At 50.5% G+C, this 15115-nt stretch overlaps 1 protein-coding gene across 1 annotated transcript in view; it reads left to right on the forward strand.

Moving 5' to 3' along the window:
• Nucleotides 1-15115, forward strand: part of LOC139264777 (casein kinase II subunit alpha) — a 101205-nt gene that overhangs the window by 73143 nt on the left and 12947 nt on the right. The window contains exons 8-11 of the mRNA XM_070881896.1: nt 1045-1128; nt 8622-8732; nt 12090-12191; nt 12919-13019. Coding sequence (XP_070737997.1) covers nt 1045-1128; nt 8622-8732; nt 12090-12191; nt 12919-13019 — 398 coding nt within the window. The remainder of the gene's footprint in view (nt 1-1044; nt 1129-8621; nt 8733-12089; nt 12192-12918; nt 13020-15115) is intronic.

A 15115-nucleotide genomic window follows, 5' to 3' on the forward strand; every position in this document is an offset into this window, starting at 1 on the left:
ACCCCAGTGAGGGCCGTCACCGTCAACCTTACCCCAGTGAGGGCCGTCACCGTCAACCTTACCCCAGTGAGGGCCGTCACCGTCAACCTTACCCCAGTGAGGGCCGTCACCGTCAACCTTACCCCAGTGAGGGCCGTCACCGTCAACCTTACCCCAGTGAGGGCCGTCACCGTCAACCTTACCCCAGTGAGGGCCGTCACCGTCAACCTTACCCCAGTGAGGGCCGTCACCGTCAACCTTACCCCAGTGAGGGCCGTCACCGTCAACCTTACCCCAGTGAGGGCCGTCACCGTCAACCTTACCCCAGTGAGGGCCGTCACCGTCAACCTTACCCCAGTGAGGGCCGTCACCGTCAACCTTACCCCAGTGAGGGCCGTCACCGTTAACCTTACCCCAGTGAGGGCCGTCACCTTTAACCTTACCCCAGTGAGGGCCGTCACCTTTAACCTTACCCCAGTGAGGGCCGTCACCTTTAACCTTACCCCAGTGAGGGCCGTCACCTTTAACCTTACCCCAGTGAGGGCCGTCACCTTTAACCTTGCCCCAGTGAGGGCCGTCACCTTTAACCTTACCCCAGTGAGGGCCGTCACCTTTAACCTTACCCCAGTGAGGGCCGTCACCTTTAGCCTTACCCCAGTGAGGGCCGTCACATTGAGCCTTACCCCAGTGAGGGCCGTCACATTGAGCCTTACCTCAGTGAAGGTTGTCACCTTTAACCTTACCCCAGTGAGGGCCGTCACCTTTAACCTTACCCCAGTGAGGGCCGTCACCTTTAACCTGACCTCAGTGAAGGTTGGCATATAGAACCTGACCCCAGTGAGGATTGGCACATTGAGCCAGACCCGGGTCCCTCCTGGTCCTCGCGGTCTAGCTAGAGCCTTCCCTGGAGCTGGCAAAACAAATCCGTGACACCTTTCGGATACTATTTGTTCGCCCCATGTGACCGTAAGGCCCAAATGACCCACTTCAGTTGTCCCGAGCGTGTTGGAAATAGTGAATTCTTTTCTTCTCATGAGCTGACTGTTTGCCGTTTCGCCCCTCCAGGCCCTGGATTACTGTCACAGTATGGGGATTATGCACAGGGACGTCAAACCACACAACGTGATGATCGACCACGAACACAGAAAGGTATTGTGTATATCATTGGGCTGATGTGTATCTCGTATTCAAGCTGATCTAGGCCAGTTACAAGGAAACATAGAAACCTCGAAATTTACAGCGCAGAAAGAGGCCATTCTGGCCCATCATGTCCGTGCCGGCCGACAAAGAGCCGCACGGTCCTTGGTCAGCAGCCCTAAAGGTTACATATAAACCTATGAACAATGACGGAAAGGCAAAGAGCACCCAGCCCAACCAGTCCGCCTCACACAACTGCAACACCCCTTATACTACACTCTACACTCCACCCCAACCTGAGCCATGTGATCTCTTAGGAGAGACAAAAACCAGATAAGAACCCAGGCCAATTTAGGGAGAAAAAATCTGGGAAAATTTCCTCTCCGACCCATTAAGGTGATCGAAACTAGTGCAGGAGATCACCCTGGCCGTATTCGATTCCCTGCAGTACTTACCATTATATCTGCTCCGTCCAACAAAAGGTCATCCAGTCTAATCCCAATTACCAGCTCTAGAAACATAGAAAATAGGTGCAGGAGTAGGCCATTCGGCCGTTCGAGCCTGCACCGCCATTCAATAAGATCATGGCTGATCATTCACCTCGATACCCCTTTCCTGCTTTCTCTCCATACCCCTTGATCCTTTTAGTCGTAAGGGCCATATCTAACTCCCTTTTGAATATATCCAACGAACTGGCATCAACAACTGTCTGCGGTAGAGAATTCCACAGGTTCACAACTCTCTGAGTGAAGAAGTTTCTCTTCATCTTGGTCCTAAATGGCTTACCCCTTATCCTTAGACTGTGACCCCTGGTTCTCTCGGTCTGTAACCCTGCAGGTTACTGCACATTAAGTGCCCATCCAACCATCTCTTAAAAGTGGTGAGGGTTTCTGCATCCACCACTCTTCCAGGCAGCGAGTTCCAGGTCCAGAAGCACCAGACCCCCCTCCTAGAGCCATGGGGCCGCATCAGGCAGCTGCTGCTAATGCAGTGGAAATGGGTGGAATAAATATTCTCCTCTTTCCACTCCCCCTCCTGCCCACGTGGAGTCCAGTTGGAGTGATGCCCGATACAGGGGTGTTGGTCACTGGTAGCACTGGATGAGTTCCTCTGTGAAACCCATTATACCCTGTGTGTACACCAGCTCTACACGCCGCTTCAATTGTATTGGCGTCATGGGCAGTGGCTTGGGCTGTTGATAACTTGAGCCCCTGGTTTCTCCTGGGGCTCGAGGCTTGACCAGACCTAGGCCTCTGGTGGGAGGAGTCCAGAACAAGGGGGCATAGCCTTAAAATCAGAGCCAGGCTGTTCAGGAGTGATGTCAGGAAGCGCTTGTTCACACAAAGGGCAGTGGGAATCTGGATTGATCTCTGCCCAAAATGCTGTGGTTGCTGGAGGTTAACTGAAAATTTCAAAACTGAGATTGATGATTTTGTTGGGCAAAGGGTATTAAGGGATACGGAACCAAGGTGGGTGGATGGAATTAAGATTCGGTTCATCCATTATCTAATTGAATGACAGAACAGGGTCGAGGGGCTGAATGGCCACCACCTGTTTCGATGTCCCTCCAACTCAGTTAAAGTTTCAGTTAGAAACTAAATGTTTAAACGATATACAGCTATTTAAAACTGAGTTACGATTTAATTTTAAATGGCTAGTTATTTTCTGTCGGAATGGCTGTCCGACTTCTTGGATGAAATGTGAATCTCGTATCTAGTTGCTGCTAAGTATTTAAGAGGAAGCTAGATAAACACATGAGGGAGAAATGATTAGAAGGTATATGCTGATGAGATGAAGAGGGGTGAGAGGAGGCTCGTGTGGAGCACAAACCCCGGCACAGACCAGTTGGCCCAATGGCCTGTTTCTGTGCTGTAATTTCTATGTAATAAGCGCAAGCTTGTGGGAGCCAATTAGAAACGTGTACCCACAACCAATGTTCCAGTAATTTCCCTGCCCATTCACAGGTCCGCGCATGCGTGAACTTTAACATTGGGAAAGCTGATCCCAGGCTGAGCCACGTAGTAATAGGGAACATTGCCCACAGCCAATCAAAGTTCAGACTCATTGAGAGCACGGTTTCGGTATAACAATATCTCTCAAAAGAGACAAAGGAAGGATGCAATTTTTAAAATTACTTTTCTCCTCGGCTGTTCTTGGTGTGTGTGTGTCTGACCTCCGACAGTGCAGTGCTCCTTCAGTACTGTCCCTCCGACAGTGCAGCACTCCCTCAGTACTGTCCCTCCGACAGTGCGGCGCTCCCTCAGTACTGCCCCTCCGACAGTGCAGCACTCCCTCAGTACTACCCCTCCAACAGTGTGGCGCTCTCTCAGTACTGCCCCTCCGACAGTGCGGTGCTCCCTCAGTACTGCCCCTCCGACAGTGCAGTGCTCCCTCAGTACTGCCCCTCCGACAGTGCAGTGCTCCCTCAGTACTGCCCCTCCGACAGTGCAGTGCTCCCTCAGTACTGTCCCTCCGACAGTGCAGCACTCCCTCAGTACTGTCCCTCCGACAGTGCAGTGCTCCTTCAGTACTGTCCCTCCGACAGTGCAGCACTCCCTCAGTACTGTCCCTCCGACAGTGCGGCGCTCCCTCAGTACTGCCCCTCCGACAGTGCAGCACTCCCTCAGTACTGCCCCTCCAACAGTGTGGCGCTCTCTCAGTACTGCCCCTCCGACAGTGCAGTGCTCCCTCAGTACTGCCCCTCCGACAGTGCAGTGCTCCCTCAGTACTGCCCCTCCGACAGTGCAGTGCTCCCTTAGTCATCATCTTCATAGGCAGTCCCTCGGAATCGAGGTAGACTTACTTCCACTCTTAGAATGAGTCCTTAGGTTGCTGAGCAGTCCAATACAAGAACCACAGATGGGACAGATAGCCGTTGAGGGTAAGGGAGGGTGGGACAGGTTTGTCGCACGTTCTTTCCATTGCCTGCGCTTGTTTTCTGCATGCTCTCAGCGACGAGACTCGGTGCTCAACGCCCTCCCGGATGCACTTCCTCCACTTAGGGCGGTCTATGGCCAGGGACTCCCAGGTGTCAGTAGGGATGTTGAAATTTATCAGGGAGACTTTGAGGGTGTCCTTGTAACGATTCCTCTGTCCACCTTTGACTCATTTGCCATGAAAGAGTTCCAAGTAGAGCGCTTGCTTTAGAAACATAGAAAATAGGTACAGGAGTAGGTCATTCAGCCCTTCAAGCCTGTACCACCATTCAATAAGATCATGGCTGATAATGCACCTCAGTACCCCTTTCCTGCTTTCTCACCATAACCCTTGATTCCTTTAGCCGTAAGAGCCATATCTAACTCCCTCTTGAATATATCCAATGAACTGGCATCAACAACTCTCTGCGGTAGGGAATTCCACAGGTTAACAACTCTGAGTGAAGAAGTTTCTCCTCATCTCAGTCCTAAATGGCTTACCCCTTATCCTTAGACTATGTCCACTGGTTCTGGACTTCCCCAACATTGGGAACATTCTTCCTGCATCTAACCTGTCCAGTCCCGTCAGAATTTTATATACTTCTATGAGATCCCCTCTCATTCTTCTAAACTCCAGTGAATACAGGCCCAGTCAATCCAGTCTCTCCTCATATGTCAGTCCTACCATCCCGGGAATCAGTCTGGTGAATCTTCGCTGCACTCCCTCAATAGCAAGAACGTCCTTCCTCAGATTAGGAGACCAAAACTGAACACAGTATTCAAGGTGAGGCCTCACCAAGGCCTTGTACAACTGCAGTAAGACCTTCCTGCTCCTATACTCAAATTCCCTAGCTATGGAGGTCAACATACCATTTGCCTTCTTCACCGCCTGCTGTACCTGCATGCCAACTTTCAATGACTGATGTACCATGACACCCAGGTCTCATTGCACCTCCCCTTTTCCTAATCTACCGCCATTCAGATAATAATCTTCCTTCATGTTTTTGCTACCAAAGTGGATAACCTCACATTTATCCACATTATACTGCATCTGCCATGCATTTGCCCACTCACCTAACCTGTCCAAGTCACCCTGCAGCCTCTTAGTGTCCTCCTCACAGCTCACTCCGCCACCCAGCCTCGTGTCATCTGCAAACTTGGAGATATTACACTCAATTCCTTCATCTAACTCATTAATGTATATTGTAAATAGCTGGGGTCCCAGCATTGAGCCCTGCGGCACCCCACTAGTCACTGCCTGCCATTCTGAAAAGGACCCGTTTATCCCGACTCTCTGCTTCCTGTCTGCCAACCAGTTCTCTATCCACATCAGTACATTACCCCCAATACCATGTGCTTTAATTTTGTACACCAATCTCTTGTGTGAGACCTTGTCAAAAGCCTTTTGAAAGTCCAAATACACCACATCCACTGGTTCTCCCTTGTCCACTCTACTAGTTACATCCTCAAAAAATTCCAGAATATTTGTCGAGCATGATTTCCCTTTCATAAACCCATGCTGACTTGGACCGATCCTGTCACTGCTTTCTAAATGCGCTGCTATTTCACCTTTAATAAATGATTCCAACACTTTCCCCACCACCGATGTCAGGCTAACCGGTCTATAATTCCCTGTTTTCTCTCCCTCCTTTTTTAAAAAAGTGGGGTTACATTAGCTACCCTCCAATCCATCGGTACTGATCCAGAGTCCATGGAATTTTGGAAAATGACCACCAATGCATCTACTATTTCTAGGGCCACTTTCTTAAGTACTCTGGGATGCAGACTATCAGGCCCTGGGGATTTATTGGCCTTCAGTCCCATCAATTTCCCTAACACCATTTCCTGTCTAATAAGGATTCCCCTCAGTTCCTCCTTCTCGCTAGACCCTCGGTCCCCTAGTATTTTCGGGAGGTTATTTGTGTCTTCCATAGTGAAGGCAGAACCAAAGTAATTGTTCAATTAGTCTGCCAATTCCTTGTTCCCCATTATGAATTCACCTGATTCTGACTGCAAGGGACCTACATTAATCTTCACTAATCTTTTTTCTTTTCAACATCCATAGAAGCTTTTGCAGTCAGTTTCTATGTTCCCTGCAAGCTTACTCTCATACTCTATTTTCCCCCTCATAATTAAACCTTTAGTCCTTCTCTGCTGAATTATAAATTTCTCCCAGTCCTCAGGTTTGCTGCTTTTTCTGGCCAATTTATATGCCTCTTCCTTGGATTTAATACTATCCCTAATTTCCCCTCTTAGCCACGGTTAAGCCACCTTTCCTGTTTTATTTTTACACCAGACAGGGATGTACAATAGTTGTAATTCATCCATGTGATCTTTAAATGTTTGCCATTGCCTATCCACCGTCAACCCTTTAAGTATCATTCGCCAGTCTATCCTAGTTTCCTTTCTTTAAGTTCAGGACCCTAGTCGCTGAATTAACTGTGTCGCTCTCCATCTTAATGAAGAATTTTACCATATTATGGTCACTATTCCCCAAGGGACCACGCACGACCAGATTGCTAATTAATCCTCTCTCGTTACACTAGACCCAGCCTAGGATGGCCAGCCCTCTAGTTGGTTCCTCGACATATTGGTCTAGAAAACCATCCCTAATACACTCCAGGAAATCCTCCTCCACTGTATTGCTACCATTTTGTTTAGCCCAATCTATATGTAGATTAAAGTCGCCCATGATTGCACGCATCCCTAATTTCTTGTTTGATGCTGTCCCCAACCTCACTACTACTGCCCTTTGGTATTCCATAGCTCCACCCATACAGATTCCACAGCAACGCTACTCCATCTCCTTTTCCTTTCTGTCTATCCTTCCTGAATGTTGAATACCTCTGGATATTTAGTTCCCAGCCTTGGTCACCCTGGAGCCATGTCTCCATGATGCAATTACATCATATTCATTAATTGCTGCCTGTGCAGTTAATTTGTCCACCTTATTACGAATACTCCTCAGATTGAGGCACACAGCCTTCAGGCATGTCTTTTTAGCACATTTTGCCCCTTCCGAATTTTGATGTAATGTGGCCCTTTTTGATTTTTGCTTTGGGTTTCTCTGCCCTCCGCTTTTACTTTTCTTCTTTCCATCTTTTGGGAGTCTCGTGTCTGGCATGCGGACAGTGTGGCCTGCCCAGCGGAGTTGATCAAGTGTGGTCAGTGCTTCAATGCTGGGGATGTTGGCCTGGATGAGGACACTGATGTTGGTGCGTCTGTCCTCCCAGAGGATTTGTAGGATCGTGCGGAGTCAGTGTTGGTGGTATTTCTCCAGCGACTTGGTGTGTACTGTACATGGTCTGTGTCTCTGAGCCATACAGGAGGGCGGGTATCACTACAGCCTGTAGACCATGAGCTTGGTGATAGATTTGAGGGTCTGGTCTTCAAACACTCTTTTCCTCAGGCGGCCGAAGGCTGCACTGGCGCACTGGAGGTGGTGTTGACTCTTCTCATCAATGTGTGCCTTTGTTAATAATAGGCTCCCGAGGTATGGAAAATGGTCCCTCAGTACTGCCCCTCCGACAGTGCAGCGCTCCCTCAGTACTGCCCCTTCGACAGTGCAGCACTCCCTCAGTACTGCCCCTCCGACAGTGCAGCGCTCCCTCAGTACTGCCCCTCCGACAGTGCAGCGCTCCCTCAGTACTGCCCCTCCGACAGTGCAGCTCTCCCTCAGTACTGCCCCTCCGACAGTGCAGCGCTCCCTCAGTACTGCCCCTCCGACAGTGCAGCGCTCCCTCAGTACTGCCCCTCCGACAGTGCAGCGCTCCCTCAGTACTGCCCCTCCGACAGTGCAGCGCTCCCTCAGTACTGCCCCTCCGACAGTGCAGCGCTCCCTCAGTACCGCCCCTCCGACAGTGCGGTGCTCCCTCAGTACCGCCCCTCCGACAATGCAGCGCTACCTCTACTGCCCCTTCGACAGTGCAGCACTCCCTCAGTACTGCCCCTCCGACAGTGCAGCGCTCCCTCAGTACTGCCCCCCCGACAGTGCAGCGCTCCCTCAGTACCGCCCCTCCGACAGTGTGGTGCTCTCTCAGTAGTGCCCCTCCGACAGTGCGGCGCTCCCTCAGTAGTGCCCCCCCGACAGTGCAGCGCTCCCTCAGTACTGCCCCTCCGACAGTGCGGCGCTCCCTCAGTAGTGCCCCTCCGACAGTGCAGCGCTACCTCAGTAGTGCCCCTCCAACAGTGCAGCGCTCCCTCAGTACTGCCCCTCCGACAGTGCAGCGCTCCCTCAGTACTGCCCCTCCGACAGTGCAATGCTCTCTGAGTACTGCATTTAGTGTATCAGCTTAGATAGGGCTTGAACCCTCAACCTTCTCACTTAGAGGCGCGAGAGCTGCCCACTGAGCCTGTCAGCCAGGAGATGGTGATTTGCTCCCATTGGGGAAGCTCTTGGCCTGCACTCAATCCCTCTCCACTGTAATTCACTCTGTGAATCGTTTCTCAGCACTCTGCTTCCTATCCTTGATCCGGCCTGAAATTCGTGTTGCGTCTTCCTCTCATGATGTGTGGAGCAACATAGAAAGCCATCAGTGTGTGTCCTCTGATCCTGATTTATGCTGTGTGTTCTCTCTTCCTGACTTGCAGCTTCGACTGATAGACTGGGGCCTGGCGGAGTTTTACCATCCAGGGCAGGAGTACAATGTACGGGTGGCATCCAGATACTTCAAGGGCCCTGAGCTTTTGGTAGACTATCAGGTAGGTTCGCCATGGGGCATTCGGTCAGCTCCTTGAATATGTGAAATAGACGGACAGGAAAAGGCCAACTGGTCCATCAAAACTGCCCAAATCTCAATATGGCCGGAGCATCGTGACTGGGCACTTCCTGCCGCCAACCCCATATTATGGTCACTATTCCCCAAACGGCCATGCACGACCAGATTGCTAATTAATCCCCTCTCGTTCCACAAGACCCAGTCTAGGATGGCCAGCTCTCTAGTTGGTTCCTCGACATATTGGTCTAGAAAACCATCCCTAATACACTCCAGGAAATTCTCCTCCACCGTATTGCTACCAGTTTGGTTAGCTCACTCAGTATGTAGACTAAAGTCACCCATGATAACTGCTGTACTCTTATTGCACGAGTCCCTAATTTCCTGTTTGATGCCATCCCCGCCTTTCTACTACTGTTTGGTGGTCTGTACACAACCCCACTAACGTTTTCTGCCCTTTGGTGTTTCACAGCTCTACCCATATAGATTCCACATCATCCAAGCTAATGTCCTTCCTTACTGTTGCGTTAATTTCCTCTTTAACCATTAACGCTACCCCACCTCCTTTACAGATTCAGAGCAAACTTGATGCTCAGCACATCCAATCAATGCAGAGCAGCGCTTAATCTGGTCGGTAGACTGTATCCTTACTTTGGGGAAGTCCAGAACCAGGGGTCACAGTTTAAGGATAAGGGGTAAGCCATTCAGGACCGAGATGAGGAGAAACTTCTTCATCCTGAACCTGTGGAATTCTCTACCACAGAAAGTTGTTGAGGCCAATTCACTAAATATATTCAAAAAGGAGTTAGATGAAGTCCTTACTACTAGGGGGATCAAGGGGTATGGCGAGAAAGCAGGAATGGGGTACTGAAGTTGCATGTTCAGCCATGAACTCATTGAATGGCGGTGCAGGCTAGAAGGGCCGAATGGCCTACTCCTGCACCTATTTTCTATGTTTCTATGGTTACAGCAGTGACTACACTTTAAAAAGTGCTTCATTGGCTGTAAAGCTTTGCTACGTCCCGTGGCCATGAAAGGTACGATAGAAATACAAGTCTTTCTTTTTTATAGTCAAAACATTAGAATACAACTGGGTGGAAATGGCGATCGGACCGTGCTGGGCTCCGGTCAGACCACACCTTGAGCACAGTCGTTGGGTATGTCCAAGGCTGAGCTTGATAGCTTTGTTTGACTCTAATGGAATCAAGGGCTATGAGGATGGGTCAGGGAAGTGGATTTGGGATATGGGGATGGGTCAGGGAAGTGGATTTGGGATATGGATATGGGGATGGGTCAGGGAAGTGGATTTGGGATATGGGGATGGGTCAGGGAAGTGGATTTGGGATATGAGGATGGGTCAGGGAAGTGGATTTGGGATATGGGGATGGGTCAGGGAAGTGGATTTGGGATATGGGGATGGGTTGGGAAGTGGATTTGGGATATGGGGATGGGTCAGGGAAGTGGAGTTGAGGTTAAAGATCAGCCATTGAATGGCGGAGCAGGCTTGAGGGGCCGAATAGCTACTCCTCCTTGTGTTCTTATTTCTGGGCACTGAGACACAAGGCTCTTTACCCAGGGTCAGGTGTCAGAGTTGGAAGGAAAGACTGCAGGGATTTGAGCTGGTCAGTTTTGAAAGGAGGTGACTGAGAGTCGGAGAGGGATCGGAGACGGTGGAGGGAATGGAAACTCATTCAATTAGATCATGGCTGATCTGTACTTCAGTTGCATTTACCTGCCTTTGCTCCAAATGCCTTAATATCCTTAGCGATTACTGATCTACAGTTCTTTGCAGAGAGATACAGATTTCCGCTGCCCTCCGTCTGCGGTGGGGGGAAGGGGGGGCAGAGAGCTTCCTTACAACCTGGCTCTAATTTTCTGGTTATGCACCCTTGTTCTGGACTCCCCTACCAGATTAAATAGTTTCTCTCGATCTACTCAAACCCCTTACCACCTCTAGTAGAGAGTGTTTCCCTCACCACCCCCTAATTTTACAGGCTGGTATTTCACCCAACTGGCCATAGATGAGCCTCGACAACGAGAGTTAGCAGGTTGTTTGACCGTGTCAAATTGGCCAGGACACTGGGTGAACTCCCCTGCTCATCTTTTACTCGTGCTGTGGGATCTTTTACATCCATCTGAGAGAGCAGACGTAGTCTCGGTCTAAAATCTCATCCGAAAGCTGGCACCTCCAACAGTGAAGCACCCTCCTCAGTCATCATCATCATCATCATAGGCAGTCCCTCAGAATCGAGGAAGACTTGCTTCCACTCTTAAAATGAGTTCTTAGATGGCTGAACAATCCAATACGATGGCCACAGACTCTGCCACAGATACGACAGTTAAGGGAGGGCAGTACTGCCCCTACGACAGTGCAGCGCTCCCTCAGTATTTCCCCTCCGACAGTGCAGCGCTCCCTCAGCACCGCCCCTCCGACAGTGCAACGCTCCCTCAGCACCGCCCCTCCGACAGTGCAACGCTCCCTCAGCACCGCCCCTCCAACAGTGCAGCGCTCCCTCAGCACCACCCCTCCAACAGTGCAGCGCTCCCTCAGTACTGCCCCTCCGACAGTGCAACGCTCCCTCAGCACCGCCCCTCCGACAGTGCAGCACTCCTCAGCACCGCCCCTCCGACAGTGCAGCACTCCCTCAGCACTGCCCCTCCGACAGTGCAGCGCTCCCTCAGCACCGCCCCTCCGACAGTGCAGCACTCCCTCAGCACCGTCCCTCCGACAGTGCAGCGCTCCCTCAGCACCGCCCTTCCGACAGTGCAGCACTCCCTCAGCACCGCCCCTCCGACAGTGCAACGCTCCCTCAGCACCGCCCCTCCGACAGTGCAGCACTCCTTCAGTACTGCCCCTCCGACAGTGCAGCACTCCTTCAGTACTACCCCTCCGACAGTGCAGCACTCCTTCAGTACTGCCCCTCTGACAGTGCAGCACTCCTTCAGTACTGCCCTGGGTGTGTCAACCTAGATTATTGTTCTCGAGCCTCTGGAGTAGGCATTTGACCCCATGACCTTCTGACACCTTGGCTTTTAATGGTCTTCCAACTACACTGTTCAGTCACGATGTGCTGCATTAAGCAGAATGCTTGATCATGGAATGAAGGAGGCCTCTCCCATCTCTAGCCAGCCAGTTGGAGTACCACTGGCAGATGCCGAGGAATAGGGCAGTCAGCCTCCCCTTGACCTTGGATACTGACTTTTGGTGCGGGAAGACAATAACTTGCAAACTCTTTGGGGAGTTGGTGAACATTGGAGAAAGTAACATTGACCCGTAGTGTTAAAACACTGCAGCGCTATGAAAGCCCGTGTTAACTAACGCATCCCTCTTGTTCTTTCCCAGATGTATGACTACAGTCTAGACATGTGGAGTTTAGGCTGTATGCTGGCCAGCATGATCTTCAGGAAGGAGCCCTTCTTCCATGGGCATGACAACTATGATCAGGTGATAGTCCACCACCTTTGTGTTCCAGATTCATCAAACTAACTTATACAGTCGACCAGCAGCATCAGTTTCAAACCCCTTCATGATTTTAAACCTATCTATCTAATTCTACTAAATCGCCCTTTAACCTTCTCTGCTCTAAGACGAACAATCCCAGCTTCTCGAATCTCTTCATGTAACTGAAGTCCCTCATCCCTTGTTCCGTTCTTCCTCTGCGCCCTCTCCAAGTCCTTGACATCCTTCGTAAAGTGTGGTGCCCAGAATTGGACACACTACTCCAGCTAGGGCCGAACCAGTGATTTATAAAGGTTTAGCACAATTTCCTTGCTTTTGTAGTCTGTGCCACTACTTATAGAGCCAAGGAACCTGCATGCTTTTTTTAAGCAGCCTTCTCAACTTATCCTGCCACTGTTTACAGCCTTCGCAACTTGTGTACGCACAGCCCCAGGTCTCTCTCTTCCTTCACCCCCTTTAACATTGTACTATTTAGTTCATATTGTTGCCTCCTCATTCTTAATACAAAAATGCATCACTTCACACTTCCCTGCATTAAATTACATCTGCCACGTGTCTGCCCATTTCCCCAGTCTGTCTGTGTGTTCCTGAAGTCTGTTACTCTGCTCCTTACTGTTTACGCCATTTCCGAGTTTTGCCTCCTCTGCAAACTTTGAAATACTGCCCTGTGCACCCGAGTGCAGGTCATTGATGTACTGTTCACTGTTTCCAGTTGGTTAGAATCGCGAAGGTGCTGGGCACGGAAGACTTGTACGACTACATCGACAAATACAACATCGAGCTAGACCCTCGCTTCAACGATATCTTGGGCAGGTGAGTCCTCATGGCTTTTACTTATTCAGTAAAATCCGAAGGGGGGGGGGGCTAGAGGAAGTATTTACATCGAGAATGGGGCCTCCTTCCTCCTCCCCTCCCCTCCGGGTACTCTCTTTAGGGTATCAATGTAAAAAAGGCCTTGTTACTATAGCGGGGCTTGAACCCACAGCATTCCAACACCCAGGCTGCCGTTTAGACCATGTGTTGGGTTTGCGGGGAGATTTTTGGCTTGATCACGTGGCTTTTGGTGACTGTCTGCCTGGACACTCTCAGCAGGGTGTTCTAGCTGTGTGGCAGGCTGGGAGGGGTGTGGGTATTATCGCTGAGTACTGTCCTGTTTCACCAACTCCTTCCAAGAGAGCCACCAGGAACAGAAATTCTGGCTCATTTTCCCCCTCCCTGGTTCAAGGTCGCTCGGGTCCATTCTGTATAACCCTGCTGCTACTACTGTAGCTGGGATCAGTTTGCTCAAACACAGACTAAATTGTGTTGGGGACCTTTCGCACCTGGTAATATCGCACCAAGCCTCACTGGCAGCTGGTTTCATGTTCATTCAAATCGCCTCCATCTCCGACTGTTTGTGATACCTATTTCAAAAGGGGCTGTGGCAATCAGAATTTCTCCCTTTAAAAGGCTGTGGATGCTGGCGGTCGATTGAAATTTTCAAGACTGAGATTCGGGATTTGTTGAATTTGGTATCCAGTGATATGAAGCAAAGGTGGTTAAATGGGGTTGAGATACAGATCAGCCACGATCTGATTCAATGGCGGAACAGGCTCGAGGGACTGAAGGGCCTCCTGTTCCTCAGTTGCTGTTTAAATACATCTTATGTAGTGGGGAAAAACAAAGTTAGCTATCGAGGCAGAATGGTGCCGGGTCATGTTTAATTTTTTTAATTTTTAATTTGTTCCTGGCTGTGGATGTCGCTGGCAAGGCCAGCATTTATTGCCCCATCCCGAATTCCCCGTGAGAAGGTGGTGGTGAGCTGCCTTGAACCGCTGCAGTCCCGTGTGGTGAAGGGAACTCCCACAGTCCTATTAGGGCAGGAGTTCCAGGATTTTGGCCCAGTGACGATGAAGGAACGGCGATATATTTCCAAGTCGGGATGGTGCGTGATTTGGAGGGGAAGGTAGAGGTGGTGGTGTTCCCATGCGCCTGCTGCCCTTGTCCTTCTAGGTGGTAACGGTGGCGGGTTTGGGAGGTGCTGCTGAAGAAGCCTTGGCGAGTTGCTGCAGAGCATCTTGTAGATGGTACACACTGCAGCCAGGGGGCGCCGGTGGTGGAGGGAGTGAATGTTGAAGGTGGTGGATGGGGAGCCAATCAAGCGGGCTGCTTTGTCCTGGATGGTGTCGAGCTTCTTGAGTTTTGATGGAGCTGTGCACTCATCCAGGCAAGTGGAGAGTATTCCATCACACTCCTGACTTGTGCCTTGTAGATGGTGGAAAGGCTTTGGGCAGTCAGGAGGTGAGACACTCGCCACAGAATACCCAGCCTCTGACCTGCTCTTGTTGCCACAGTATTTATGTGGCTGGTCCAGTTAAGTTTCTGGTTAATGGTGACCCCCAGGATATTGATGGTTGGGGATTTTGCGATGGTCATGCCGTTCAATGTCAAGAGGCGGAGGTTAGACTCGCTTGTTGGCGATGGTCATTGCCTGACACTTGTGTGGTGCGAATGTTACTTGCCACTTATCAGCCCAAGCCTGAATGTCGCCCAGGTCTTGCTGCATGCGGGCATAGACTGCTCCATTATCTGAGCAGTTGCGGATTAAACTGAACACTGTGCAATCATCAGCGAACATCCCCACTTCTGACCTTGTGATGGAGGGAAGGTCATTGATGAAGCAGCTGAAGATGGTTGGGCCTAGGTCACTGCCCTGAGGTACTCCTGCAGTGATGTCCTGGGGCTGTGATGATTGACTTCCAACCACCACAACCGGCTTCCTTTGTGCTAGGTATGACTCCAACCAGTGGAGAGATTTCCCCCCGATTCCCATTGACTCCAGTTTTACTCGGGCTCCTTAGTGCCACACTTGGTCAAATGCTGCCTTGATGTCGAGGGCAGTCACTCTCACCTCACCTCCGGAATTCTTT

Source organism: Pristiophorus japonicus, chromosome 5 (assembly GCF_044704955.1).
Source record: "Pristiophorus japonicus isolate sPriJap1 chromosome 5, sPriJap1.hap1, whole genome shotgun sequence".
In the NCBI taxonomy this organism is placed as follows: Eukaryota; Metazoa; Chordata; class Chondrichthyes; family Pristiophoridae; genus Pristiophorus; species Pristiophorus japonicus.